Consider the following 15,661-nt stretch of genomic DNA (forward strand, 5'->3'; position numbering starts at 1 on the left):
CCCAAGATCACGACTGCAATTTATGAATTTGCCAGTTTCCGGCGTTAGTGCTTATTCTGGCTGAAAGCAACCATTTGGGAGAACAGATCTGGGATTATGACGATCTGATTTGCTTAACTGTGAGATTTGTACTTGCAAGCACTTCATTTGCTTAGTAACTTCCATAAAAAATGGTCATAAAATCGGATCCATTCACAGAGTGCCTTGACTTATGATTGCCACGACTTATGACTGAAATTCCAGTCCCAGTTGCAGTTATAAGTCGAAGACTAGCTATGGTTGACATAGACCTAAAGCTGCTTTTATTAAAATAGTAATGGTAACGCAATTTTGCATAGTTCAAATCCGCTTATTTAAAAAAAAAATATTCTGACCAACTGGTAAAGTATATGGGAGGCTCTACCGGTATTAAAGGATCACATAAAATTATTCAAAACATGGATATTTTTAATGGATACATAAATGAAAGTATCGGTGTTAATTATTTGTTTAAAGGCAAGAAAATTCCTGTATCAAGATAATAAAAATGACATTAAAATTATAGTTCCAATTTTATTTTAAATATCAGTCACTGGAAAATATTTATTGACGAGCTATAATATAAAATCATTTTTCCAAATTTAAAAAACCCACCAATTACAAGAAAATTAGAACAAATTAAAACCATACAAACCTTATCAAGAGCTATAAATGTTGCTACTCCTATGTTTTGCTTCTTTAAGAAATTAACACATTTTTGAGCTGTATCAATAGTATCAACAACTATGTGATCTAATGCTCCGCATGATGATGATATTGCAACATCATATTTTTCAACTATAGCTCCCAAGTCACCCTGTTGGCAAAATATCAAAGTATTTAGTATCCAGGTAAGAAACTGAAATTACTAACATCTGATACTAAGCATATTTATTAGCATACAAATACCATATCTTTCAATAAAACACACATTTCATTTTCATTAAGAAAAATTCTGTTCTAAACTCCATTATTAAAATTTAGAGTGTGTAAATAGTAGTCCAAAGAATAATGTGCATTTAATTTAAATAAATTAAATGCTAAAAAGGCATTAAGAGTTGTCAACCTTATTTTACGAAGTTTTCTCTCTGGCAACGCTATACTTCTAACTAGGGCATACAAAACCTTTGCTAGACCTATCCTTGAATACTGCTCACCTGCCTGGGTCCCACACCATATTTCGGACATTAATATACTAGAGAGAGTCCAGAGGTATTTTACAAGAAACATAGTCAACTCCTCTGCTCACAATAAAATTCCTTATACTATCAGGTTTGAAATTTTAGGCCTGGATAACCTTGAACTATGCCGTCTACGTTCCGACCTAAGCTTAGTACACAAGATTATCTACCTTAACATCCTACCTATTAATGACTTAACTTCAACCGCAATAACACAAGGCCAATAGATACAAACTAAATGTAATTCGCTCTAATCTTGATTGCAGAAAATATAACTTCAGCAATAGAGTAATAAAAGTCTGGAACACTCTACCTGATCCTGTTGTTAGTTTCTCTAATTGCCATACCTTTTACCTCAAATTGTCTACCGTGGACCTTACACGTTTCTTAAGAGGTCCCTAAGGGGGCGTGCACAAGTGCACCAGCGTGCCTACCATCCCTGTCCTACTGTTCCCATTTATATGTAATCATTTTATGTGTTTATGGCTATGTTTTGCCTATTTATATCCATTTACTTGTGTCATTTTTTCATGTGTCCATGTCTATGTCTATAATGATACTTGTTTCCTTGTACTTGTTAACAAACAAATAAATTGAAGTTGTGTAAGCACTGTCAATCAAAGCAAATGGCAGCACTTTGTTGTCTGAAGTAAATCTTGAAAAAGCTGAACAGGATTGCACTTGAAGGCAAATATACGGTACCTATCCCAGGATAATGTTGCAGATCCAATCTGGGTCAGTCACTGGGACCAGAGGTTTAGTTTTCCAAGCTTTTGGACTTGTGCTGGAGTGCACTCTCACCAAAAGGTATACAAATTTCCTGAGGATGGGTTCCAGGAGAATCTGAAAACTCGGAAGACTAAACCTCTGGTCCCTGGATCCTGCAGGATTGGACTTAGTACTTGGATGAGAGACTGCCAGGAAAAATCAAGACAGTAAGCTAGAATGAGAAGTTAAAATATATAATAAATGCAGAAGATGGCAATAGCATAGCTCTTCCCTATTGCTCTCAGGAAAACACTGAGATTCCATATAACAGCAGTAATAGAACTCACTCAAGGGAAACTTTATCTTATGCACAATTAATTCTGCAGCAGATAAAATCCTCTGAAGCTTAAAGATGTTTGAGTCAACATTTGAATCCTTTTCAGTATTGAAGGAACACACCACTTTGTGTACATGCAAGGATGTGTGTATAAGAATGTAGATAAATGCAGCCTGATTTCAAATAAAAACGCAGGGTAAATTGCTGCCGAGTACAATAATATGATTTACAACTGAGTTTTATGAGATATCAATAATGGATAAATCACAGGATACCTCTCAGGAATGCCGTGCGAGACGCAATCAAAACACAGCTACAGCCTTATTCAGCTCTTTTGGCACGCTGGTTTATTCGCATCCGCATCCGGCTACACACTGTGATTCGTAAACACGATTGAAATCGGCGCTACGTTACACCAAGAATGGGGCGTCATAGACTCCGTGTAAATTACAATTTAAATGTTTTCAAAACTCTTAATAAAATCAATTTATTAATTAATTAATTGATTTTATTATTGATTTTATTAATAAAATTAATAGTACAATACTAGTTTACAAAGCATATCAACAAAAATCTTTGAGGTATATGACTAAAGAATTGGATATCTAGCAGATGCTTAAAAATGAAAGCAAATGTTGAGCTTGTTTGTTCTGCAGAAAATGCTTAGAAACTACTTAACTTTGAAGAATTTACTTATAAGATTTGTATATATACGTTTAGCTTTTAACAAACTTTTTGTTTTACGTTTTCTAGCTTTTTCTAGTTCTTTTTAGATTTTCATTTTCACTAAATCAAGATATTTTAGATCCATTATATTTTTTAATGACTCTAGCCCACTTTATGCTGATATATATCACTAATAAGGACAGCAATTCCTTAGCAAGAAGGTACTTTAATCTCCTGGCAATGTTCACAAATTAAACTTCATCAAGACCAGCCATTCCCTGCTAACACATTTTCTTAATGAATACAGTTCTTCTCTAAATTAGTGTTCAAAAAAGGAGGGGAAAATTACAAAATCATAATTTTAAAAAACAGCTTACAAGTCTTCCATATATTCCAGAAATATTTCCAGATTTCTTCTGCTGAATCAAAGCTTCAAGAACTTTTCCTCGACTTTTATTTATTGCCAATGAACTTTTTGCTTCTTCTACTTTCTGACGTAGATCTCCAATGTAATATTTCAGGTCCGCCTCCTCCTTTATAAGTTTATCCAATTCATTTTCTTTCTTAAAAGAAAGAAATCTATGTTTTTTTAATACTACAAGTAGCGTAACAAACTTAACATAACGAGTTACTTGAGTGGAAACTTATAAGTAACTTATATTACAGTACCAGAAAATATTTTTATAATAAAACTTTCTTATACAACCAATCCACCTAAACAATTGTACTTACAACTACTTTAAAAAGTTGGAATTCTACCAAAAACTAATTGTATAGCTTCTTGAATAAGAAATGGAAAGTATAAGTCTCCACAAGGGGGAGGCAAATGATGATATATATGTCACATCACACAAATGCCGTAACATATATTTGCTTTGGGAATCAATATGGCAGTATGTAAGGTAGTATTTATGTTATAACATCACTGTATACATATCATTTTGGGATCATCATGAATTGCTGCAGATATATTCATAACTTTTCATTTATGATTCTACAAATAAGTTGGGTAAAGGACATACCGGTCAAGTAATACATAATAATATATCTGAACTTTGAAACATATGACACATATCTTTCATTACAATGCTAATAAAATCATTTTTCTGTTGTTCCTCTTATTTATTTAGTCAAATAAGTATTCCAAATTTATAATATATGAGTTTATAAATCAAATATACATCTGCCCATATCATCAAAAGTGACTGGACAGAGTACAGAAAATCCCAGGAATTAAAACATTTTTGCAAATCCATTTAAATAGTAACAATAGATAAAACAAAACTATGAGAGGGAAGATGTTACATATAATAGAACTAAATTGTAGGCTCCCTATTGCTAGGGCAGGCTTCCTGAAAAAAAAACCCAGACTCTGAGGGGTTTTTTTTTCCTTACACTTTAATTTAGTTTACACTTTCTTAATGTATTTATAGGAATCCTCTGGAAATTTTTCAACTGGAGCATTTTGCAATTATCTTAATGGATTGATGAATCTATTGCAACATATTTAGATTATGTTCATACATGTAAAACTACAAATTAGAACCCAAGAATTACCATTACCAAAGAAGATCCTCCTTTTACATGAAAACAGGATAACCAACATCAGCGAGGTCAATACTTAATCCACCTTTCTATGAGAGAAAAAGCCCATGCCAAATTTTGGGATAATGAATTTAGCATTACTTTATAGAAAAGTGAGGAAAAGAAACCCATAAAAAGAAACAGTGGTTAAAAGAAGGGAAAATATCTACTGTTGTAATTTAACCATTTTTTGTGCAAGAATAGAAGGAAATGTCTTTGTCTACCATGGAAAAAAGACATTAATGATAAGAATGATATACAAGAATGAGAAGTATCAGAGAAGTCCCATTAGTAGGCTGGTAACAGTTCTTAATATTTGAAAGAAAAAACATTGTGTAATACCCATGGAAGAAATTTCTAGTGTTTAAAGCAGATCAAGAAAGCTTTAAGCATAAGTGATAAATTGCTTAACAAAATATGTTACTTTTCAAGAGTGCTACTGGGAGTTACTGTCAGAGAGAATTTCACTTCAGGAGTAATAAATACTTCTGGGATCTTCTTGCTATTATGCCCTGAAGGAAGCCCAGAATCTTTAAAAGTCCTATGTGCATCCTCATCCATACACACTAGGTTTTGTGTGCTGTGTTAAGGATAGCATTTCAAAAACAGTTGTGGCCAGGACCATTTCAGGGGGAGGGAAGAATCAAGAGTTTTTAAGGGATGAAATGGATGCCCTTAAACTCTTGAAAAATTAGCAGCCTCATTTTGTTCCTTAAATCCCTCCATCCTAAATGTCCAGTCATTCTGGAAAGGCTCCTAGAGCTACAAAACAAATACTGAAGTTTTTGTATTACTAGTCTATGGGCTGCAGAACAGCTAGTTTCCCTTCTGGATGGGTTCTGGGGAGATGACATGACATGGCTATAATGCCATCTGAAACTTATTCTACAGTTTTGGTCAGTACTTATAAAAGTCACATGCCTGAGTCCACAGATTTAGTAGCATTCCATCCACTACAGAGGGAATTGAAATTGTCATTGCTATTTGCATCAGTCCAGTTGGGTATTAAGAAAGGGTGTCTTTGCATTAGGATTTATGTTATTAATCCATGTTCACAATTTTTTTTTTTTTGCAGTGGATGCTAAATTAAATAACCAAATAAGTTAAAGGAAGAAGTATAAAACATTGGCCAATGCCTCCCCCAAAGAATGGTCTCAATTGTTATTGGTGAAAAGTTACTGCTGAGATACCTGGGTCAAGATTCACAATCAGGTATGTATGTTGAGGTATATTTCTGGACATTTAACTTTAATTCACAATAATATAAACTTATTCCTAAGCGAATCAGCAAAGTAAACTAACACATGACACTTTAAATGTTTGTTTAGAGTACATCTGAATTCAGTACATCCCCTGATAATAAGCCCAACTGGGCTTTTGAGCGCATGGCAATAAGGCCAAGCGCTTATTTCAGGGTTCAAAAAAATATAAGACAGGGTCTTATTTTTGGGGAAACATGGTACATTCTAAACGTTAAAAGAGAACATTTGTTTGAAGGAATTTATTTTTAAAGCATAGTTCTTAATGTCAAAAAATTACCCATCCCCAATTTCTAGAACACCACAAATGAAGGTAAATATTTCAAAAATATAAAGATGTTTTAATAAAATCTGACCTTCTTTAGCTCATTTTCTGTTTGAGGTAATTTTGGTTCCAATTCTTTGATAGCAGTTAATCTTTCTTTAAGTGTTCCTGAAGCAGTCTGAAGAGCATCTTCTGTTGCTTTTAGTTGAGATACTGCAGTATTATGACGACTAAGATACAGATCAAGTTCTGACTTGGCCATGTCAAAATTTGAACGTGCTTCATTAACTGTTTTGCTGAATTCCATTAGTTCTTTTTCTTTATCCTGAAGAGAGGGGCGGGGGGGGGGGGAGGGAAGGGTTTTCTTATTATAGAAATTAATGTATCTGTGCATTCCAACTTTCAATAACAATTTCTGCCAAATGTCATTCTATTACAATAGAATATAAAAATAAATAAAATTAAATAAAAACAGATGCTTTTTTCAGGAGTTGCCTTTTTTTTTTCCTTCTTTGCCGATCAAATCATGACCAGAGGAGCTAGGGGACAATGGTTATGATAGTCCAGTTAACAGATGGAGGACCACTGTGGGATGAGAATTTCCCAACATAAGAAATGAGAATCCTGATTGGCTCTGTTTGTTCACTTTCCCAAAGAACAACTAAACAACTAAAGATCAAGAGGAAAAGCCTACAAGATGGAAGGCTCTTATGTTTATGCTATATATCTATATATATTGGGATGCAGTGGCTCAATGGCTAAGACGATGAGCTTGTCAATTGAAAGGTTGGCAGTTCAACGGTTCAAATCCCTAGTGCCGCGTAACTGGGTGAGCTCCCGTTATTTGTCCCAGCTTCTGCCAACCTAGCAGTTCGAAAGCATATAAAAAATGCAAATAGAAAAATAGGGACCACCTTTGGTGGGAAGGTAACAGTGTTCCGTGCGTCTTTGGCATTTAGTCATGCCGGCCACATGACGACGGAGACGACTTCAGACAGCGCTGGCTCTTCAGCTTTGTAACGGAGATGAGCACTGCCCATCTATATATATAGTCTGCACTACTATTAATCTTGTCATCGTTCCTATCACCCATCTCTTCCCACTTATGACTGTAACCTTGTGGCTGGTATACTTACGATTTATATTGACCATTTCCTAATATGATTTGATTGCTTATTTGTACCCTATGACTATCATTAAGTGTTGTACCTTATGATTCTTGACGAATGTATCTTTTCTTTTATGTACACTGAAAGCATATGCACCAAGACAAATTCCTTGTGTGTCCAATCACACTTGGCCAATAAAGAATTCTATTCTGTTCTATTCTCTTATGCATTTATTGCAAGAAATGACAAGTAAAAAAAGCCCAGATAAACACACACATTATTTTAGCTGCCTGCACAGAGCTTCATCACAAAATTATGTCTCAGTAGAAGCTTAATGCCTTCATATCCCTTATCATCTTTGTTGCTCTTCTCTACACACTTTCTAAGATCTCAACATCTTTTTTGTATATGATGACCAACTGGACAGGTATTGGAAGTGTGGTCTCACCAGTGGAATATAAATAATAAGTATAATTTATGGGCTTGATATTCTTTTTAAGTCCAGCTTTTTTCAAAACTTCCATGTCTGTATATGTATCTACATAGAGAAGTATCATCTCATAATCATTCAATCTGTCCTAAAAAAAACAACCAGAATGTTTTTTTTAAAAGAACGATGTATTGATTACATTAGTGCTGCAACATATTTCATAAATAAAATATAGTGCCATAGTAATCAAAACAATATGGTATATAGTAATCAAAAGAATATTTCATCACATGATGAATTTACTGCTACATGAATGGTACTTGAAAACCAAACACTATTTTATTTTTTTAAGAGATAGGTAAGTAGATGCGTTAATACAAACCTCTTTCTCTTTCTGCAGTCCTTGAGTTTCCTTTTTAAGACTGTCCATAACTTCTTTTAGTTTTTCTTCTGCTTTTTCTTTTTCTTTTTCTAGATTTTCTCTCTTAGCTGTTGCTTCAGTAATTGCAGATTCACTGCTAGCAGGTACAGTTCTGAAGTCTTCTATCTATGAGAAGTCTAACATTACTTTTGCAATGGAACAATTCCCCACTTTAAAAAAGTTTTATGAAAATTTACAGTCAGATTCTACAGAATCACCCAAACCTATTCTGGAAGATTAGGAGACACTTTTAAAATGTAAAGCATTATTAGGAGAATAAGTCCCTACAAGCAAGTAGAAGCGTACTTATGTAAGCTTTGGATATTGCTCATTAGTTGTCTTTATCAAAAGACATATGTAGTATCTAAATATAAGATCAATTTGTACACATTATAATTTATGCAACAAGATTAGCATATCCTATTCATGAATAAGAATATATACCATAATTTTTGCACAATGCATCCTAAAACAGACAGGCATTCTATGCTGGTGTACTTCTTTCCGCAAGACATTTTATCTATATACTTACAGTACGAAAACTTTAAAATCAGCTAACTTAAAGAATGCATAAAAAGTCCACTGGAGTTGAAAATTCCAGAGTTTAGACATTTGATTCACAAATTTGTGTCTGTTCAGTGTCCCCAGTCACTTGTTCACTATGCCCTGCCAGTTTCCTACAAGCAAAATCAAATGGGGAAGCCTGCCCGTGATCATTTATATGTTGATTCATTATTAAAGTTTGTTTGCCACTACAATTATCTTTGATACATACTCTTCTTAGATTATCACAGACTGGCCAGCATTGGGTAAAGCACATATGATCAGCTTAAAATTTAATATTTTAATCATATCAGACAACGTTATCATTCTTTCAAAGGCTAACCCAATGGGTAACAGGATTATCTAGTTCATAATACTTTACTCATTCAGAATCACATCACATCATTAATAATTGGTTTTCCAGAAATAGTAACTAGTCTGAACATTTTACAGTCACTTTGCTTTAATTCAGATGTATACCCATGTTTTTGAAGCAAAACGTATATATGCATGCTATATAAATATTTATATAAATGTAAATATAAAACCTAACCAAAACAATGAACTATACAGAAACCATAAGTGAAACCTATTTTCAATGAACTATCCCATGGAAGAAATGTCTGCTAGTTAAGAATTCCTCTTAAACACAAATGACATCAAAGTAATTGTTTCATTTGCATAATGACATCACACAAATGCTTACAAATGTCAACTAATGATTCATTTGAATGATGTCATTGTGCAAATGATCCATGCCATTTCACAAATCACTTTAGATATTTGGTTCCAGTTCATGTAATCCAGTGCAGTGAGATTAGGCTAATAGAGATTTCATAGTAATTACTGTATGTTGATATGTTTCCCAAAGGAAATAAACTGAATCAAGTATGAACACAGACAGCCTAAAAAAATTAAATTGTTCTTGCCTATGATAAGAAGGAATCTTCTCAGTGGAATAATCCAACTTCTTATTGCAGGAAAGTTGTTTGGTTTGGAGTTGGGGTTTTTTGGTCACTTTAATATACTTATGCTAAAATAGCTGTTTAATTTGGCAACCTGGTCAATCTATCATATCCATCTGAATTGATACTTGGCTATAGATTCATTATTTAATATCTTTCTTAACTATTGTCAGTGATTTGGAATACTATAAGGCACATATAAACTGTGAATTAAAAATGTGACTGTCGCAAATTTCATTATGTATGTATGTATGTATGTATGTATGTATGTATGTATGTATGTATTCTCCACATAGATACAACTTAGTAATGTTTACTCAGTTTATATTATTTAGAGTTTGGATATAATCCTAAAATGTTATTAAATACTAATGCTAACTTTATTATTAACAAATATGTATAGAATCTGCCTAAAATCACATGCCTACAGATAAAGAAATAAAGACTGTCTAAAGTTGAGAGTGGGCTAGAGTAGCAAACTTTTAAATAGAGATCTATCTTTTATAGTCATAATTGCACTAGGATATGAGAATAAGATTTCCTGATTGAAGAAACTGGGACAAAACTGAACAAAGAGACCAAAGTTATAGAAAGGAATTCAGCTATGATCACAAAGCTCTTTCACTCTGGGATTTCACTGCAGCAGTAGGATTCGTCTTTCTGGTCATATTTTTACATTACACAATCTAGAGGCAACTAAATAGATTTTTCCCCCCTTGAAAAGCCATAATGAAGTTGCAGTTATACCTTTTCTTTATCCTTCTGAAGCTGCTTCTCTAATTTCTTTGATTTGCTTTTTGCATGTTTTAGATTTTCCCTTATTTGAACATCCTCCAAATCCAGCTGGTTAAATTTATTTTTATTTTCTTCAATAAATGCTGTGATTTCATTGAGTTTCCTAAAAAGGGTAAATATAACAACAACCATTGTATTAGAATAAGAGCATAATCCTTTTTGTGTACACACCTTTTATTGTAATCTTATTGTATATACCTCCTGTTAAAAATATAAACATCAAAATGAACATAATACAATGAAACTTTTGAGAAAGATCTAACTAACTTCTTTATGCCTCTCCTGAACTTTATCTGCACCTCCCCAAGGGTTAGGGTTAGGGAGGTACACCTCAGTTTGGGAAACCCTCAAATGAACCAATAAATTTTATTTTCATCATTTTTACAAAAGATAAAAAAGTCATACTTGTTACCCATAATGCATCAGTGGTGAACACAGCACTCCTTCAAATATTGCTAAGTTTTGCCAAATAATAGAATTAATGTTTACTTTTCTACTTCTTTCAGAGCCTCATTCTTATCTCTCATTTCATCTGCCAGTTTGCTGCTCTTCTCATTAACTTCTTTAGTGTCTTCCTGTATTTTTCCTTTCTGTGCTTCCAGGTCATATATCCGCTTCTGTAATTCATAACTAAAAAAGAAAGACATCCGATATTGGATAAAATTGATTTTATCTAAAGTTACCTGACTGCTTTGACATATTCAGAGTTAAAGCAAACTAATGTCTATATTGGATTTCATTGTCCAGTTTAAGGAGATTAATTAGAAACAATTCTAATTAAGCAACATAGATGAACCAACACTACCTGAAACTTTAGGACCTTTCAGATGCCACCCATCTTATAATCAACAACTCCAATCCAATGAGTAATTTACTAATGTTTTCCACACTGCTTAACAAAGTGAAAGTAAGCCCAAACACTGATCCAACCCAATGTATTTGCTATGTTTTGGTGAAGTGGATTAAACAGAACACATATTTTAACATTTCAAAAGAATCAGTAACACTGAGCTAAGGGTGTAGTCTAACATTATTTTTTGAAGTTTTTATTTAATCAATTAGTGCCAAAATAATACACAATAAAATATACACAAATTGTAATAATTACAGAAGCCAAACCAACCAAATGTATCAATATTACACTAAAATACAACATGATCACTAGTAGCTTGGTAGAATAAAAAAGTAATACAATTTGTATCAGAAGTGTGCAAAGCTTTCCCATCTTGAAACAGCTGTTCGAAATGTTCCAAGCTTGTTCTGAGCTCAGAATATTACAGGATGTTTCATTCCACATTCTTTCTAATGACCTAATAACCCACAGGGTTTTTTTAAAAATACTTTCAAGCTATGGCAACTTGAAGAGATCAGCCAATAAAAAGCAAAGTTTTCATTTCATACCTGTCACCAATGGTTATACTTGTCAGAGTTCCAAGTAACACCCCCACAATACTTCTGACAATCTGACAATACTTAGATAATGACAGGTGAAGAAAAGTCATTTCAGCACATACTATTGCCTGCTTCATTGATAACTTTACTGTTTTTAAATTTGCTACTATAAAATTCATTAGTTGTAATATGTCATATGTGCTATATCAATGTATTCTATGTGCATTATGCTTTTTAAGCAGTTTATCAAATGCAAATTTGAACATTGTGCATTTCATTGCAAAACTGTTGTAATTTCAGACTAATGAACTGAAATTTGTCATTTACATTCAGCTTTGCAGGAAAGTTCAGAAATCAGAAAGCTACACAAAGTCTAAATATATACATTAGGAAAAGCCACATACAACCAAAGAAATGTGCTTCTATTGTTGACATTGTTGAAATAAATTCAACAATTAAATTCTTTGCTGAGTTCATTTCTGATTATCTGTGTAGGCAGGCCAAGCAGTAAAAAGATTATTTTTTCTTTCCAGTACTTGTTACTGGGAATTTATTTATTTATTGCTTGGATTTCAAAAAGGGTTTTATAATATATTTTATAAATAACCCCTCTAACCAGTATTTTCTTTAGATTGGAAGGTTAGGTAGCATATAACACACAGTAGACTCTTACATCAACTTTTGTGACTCAATGATGAAAAACAAAGAAACAAGAGGCTTGTTTCAAGTTTCCCTGTTATATGTGATTGAAGATTCAACACACCGAGTTTTGTTATGTTGGAATACAATCAACTCAGAACATTCCACTGAAATATTTCTAATAAAGCTGTCCTGTTCTGGGCTCAGAACAATATTTGTGGAACAATTTGCCTCCAGAAGTTGTGAATGCTCCAACACTGAAAGTTTTAAAGAAGTGATTGGACAACCATTTGCCTGAAATAGTATAGGGTTTCCTACCTTAGCAGGAGGTTGGACTACAAGATCTCCAAGGTCCCTTCCAACTCTGTTTTCTATTCTATTCTATTCCTTTTCTCTGATATATTGTAGTAAGTAAGACGGCTAGTAAAGTAAGAAACTACTGTAGAATACATTTTCCACATTTAATCTTTCCATAAATATAAATTAAACACATATTTGAATAGATATGATGTCCATATAATGCTCATTTGATCCATCCCATTCTATGTTTTCCAAAATGATGCTACTTACATGTAGTATTGACAGATTTTATTTTTTTCTTTAAACATTTTGTTTTCCAAAGAAAGAAATTCAACTGCTTTATTCCGTTCTCCTTCCAAGGCATCTTTTTCCTTTTCCACCATTTTAACTCTGTTTAACTAGACAAAACATACAGATTTAAGCTATTTTGCAATAGCTACATCTACTTAATGAGTTTTCACAAATTCACTGTATAAAAATCATGAAGGGTTTAGCTTGAGTTTGCATGCAGTAATTTCACATGAAAGCAAGAACATTCCAGATACTTCACTTTTATAGCATTTAGATTGTTGCAACTCAGAAAAAGTATCTGCATTGCATAATATGACAAGCATATTAGATTTATAATTTAAATTTACATTTATAATTTAAAATTAAAACTAATTTTAGAATAATCTGTTAATTTATAGTCTCACCTTCTCACCTCTTTGTTCATTTAATATCTCCACCCTTCGACATAATGTTTGAATAGGCTCTTTCAATCGTCCTGATCCTATTATATCTTCTAAATATTCAAGCATGCCTTCATCATGCTCATTCTGCCCTTTTGGTTTCATCATTGCTATTTGTTCCACTTCTCCCTAAAAGGTATTAAATAAAAAGAATCTGCAAGAGCTTTAACCAAAATTGCAAATATAACTAACAAAAAATACTGGTATACCTGCACAAAGGAATCTTAATTGAAAAGATACATAACAGGAGGCTAGTACTTATGTTTGCACAAAACATTATGTAATATCTTTTCTTCAAGTCATGTGCTTTCCCTAGTTTCTTACACATTTCTGTCAAGGATTCTCAGTTGGTGTGTCTGCATGTGCATTTCAAACCTCAAATATATTTAGTTTGTTGTCTATCAGTGTTAAGCATATGACAACACCTGCAAAAGGAGCTCCGCTGAAGACCTAATAATACAAGTGTAAAGAAAAGACTTTTAAAAAACATTACATTGAACCCAAAGAGCACCAGTATAGGTATTTCAGCAAAGGGAGAAGTGACACCTCCAGTTTGCAAGCTATTATCAAGGCCACAAATTCTCTTAGGCAGTGTAGAAAATAGTTTTAAAGGTTAAGACTACATATTTTTAATAAAAAATTAGCAGCTAGCCGTTACTGAAAGCAAGTTATGATACAATTATACTGGTGACTGCAATTCAGCCAGGAATGGAACATATTAATTTCATTTAAGAATTGTAGCTTCTGTTCTATTATCTTTAAATATAATTGATCTATCAATCTGCAAATTATACTGTTCAGAAATTGTATCTTTCTACTGTACCTCCATTAAAATCACTATTACAGAATGAATAAATCAATTTTAAGAAATTTTGATATTCAAATAATATAGTAAGAATATTCTTAGTAGATCATTTTGGTTTAACAGGTAAATTCAAGAATAGAGAAGCATCTATCTGTGCACCCATCATTCAAGTAGTCCTTGATTTACGACCACAATTAAGGTTGGGATTTTGGTTATAAATCAGGATGAAACATGACCTGACTTGATAACTGGTTTTATAAGATAAGTGATATGCAACAGTTTCTTGCCTTCAATAAATATTATTCCTGAAATAATATTGATCTGAGTTACATCCTAGTTTTCATAATAACCATACATAATGGATTATTTTTCAACTAGTAAAGATTATTTAAAAATTACTATAACAAATAATTCCTTTTGAATTTAAGTAATACTTCCTTAGTTGTACGCATCTATAAAAATACAGATCTGAGAAATAACCTTACAGTACAATAACAGTTGTTGTATAGGACTACTGGCAGGTGTCTGTCTATAACTGAGAATAGCAACCCAAGAATTTGCAGATACAAGACCCACCAGCATATTTTGAATAATAACATCTTCCCAGGATGATAAAAAATATATATTGGGGAGGTGTTACTATATCCTAAACCATAAAATATATATCATAAGTTCATAACTGGCAACAAAAATGGCAAATATTTGATTTTTTTTTACATTTATACTAAGAGAAACAGAAACAAACTTTCAAATCAGCTGAATTTGAATGATTCAGACTAATATACTTCATATCTTATTTGCACCTAGAAGAAAATGGATGATGAAATTCTTGGAATTTTTTTTCTTTTATTTGGATGTCAACAATAGCTATATTTCTCAAGATTCTAGTATATAATACTGCAGATACTAAAAAACAATTTTTCCATAGTTATCTTTTAAGATTTGTACAGTCCTATTTCTGACATAAATACACATACACACAGAGAGGAAATATTTTACTGGTATCACATGGAAGTGTAATGAGTTTCCAGAGAATTTTTTAAAAAATTCTAAATATAGTTGAATGTACATATTGGAGCTGAGAAAATTCTGATTTTAGTACAGTTCTCATTCAATAAACTTTTTGTGTCTATTTAAATCTATAGATTCTGTATTTTAGTTTGAAGCAAAAATATTAATTTTACAGAAACAGTAATTGTTGTTTTTAAAATAGGAAAAGAGTATGTTTAAAGTAGTATATTCATATTATAAAGAAAAACAATTATCAAAACATTTACACAACTTGACAAAATATTATTTCCTATTCTTTTTTATAGAAATATTTCTTATTTTTTATTTCTTATAATCATATTATAAAAGAAAAGAAAATGAGGTAATCTGATCACAATCCAGCATTTTAAAGTAATTTTACTCTATGGAAAAAAGTTAAGAATGTGCTTATCAAGTTTAATGAAATTGTGAGCAATTTATGGCTACTTAGTCATGTTTAAACTGAATAAAGCTTCAGCATGAC

At 32.4% G+C, this 15,661-nt stretch overlaps 1 protein-coding gene across 1 annotated transcript in view; it reads right to left on the bottom strand.

Moving 5' to 3' along the window:
* The window catches only part of SMC4 (structural maintenance of chromosomes 4), a 39,749-nt gene that overhangs the window by 13,956 nt on the left and 10,132 nt on the right, over positions 1 to 15,661 (bottom strand). The window contains exons 6-13 of the mRNA XM_070946453.1: positions 13,308 to 13,472; positions 12,883 to 13,010; positions 10,771 to 10,911; positions 10,234 to 10,384; positions 7,940 to 8,104; positions 6,110 to 6,343; positions 3,288 to 3,473; positions 674 to 835 (exon numbers count right to left, since the gene is read on the bottom strand). Coding sequence (XP_070802554.1) covers positions 674 to 835; positions 3,288 to 3,473; positions 6,110 to 6,343; positions 7,940 to 8,104; positions 10,234 to 10,384; positions 10,771 to 10,911; positions 12,883 to 13,010; positions 13,308 to 13,472 — 1,332 coding nt within the window. The remainder of the gene's footprint in view (positions 1 to 673; positions 836 to 3,287; positions 3,474 to 6,109; positions 6,344 to 7,939; positions 8,105 to 10,233; positions 10,385 to 10,770; positions 10,912 to 12,882; positions 13,011 to 13,307; positions 13,473 to 15,661) is intronic.

The sequence above is a fragment of the Pituophis catenifer genome, unplaced genomic scaffold (genome assembly GCF_029215685.1).
Source record: "Pituophis catenifer annectens isolate HBS135680 unplaced genomic scaffold, rPitCat1.0.hap2 SCAF_6, whole genome shotgun sequence".
Taxonomy (NCBI): Eukaryota; Metazoa; Chordata; class Lepidosauria; order Squamata; family Colubridae; genus Pituophis; species Pituophis catenifer.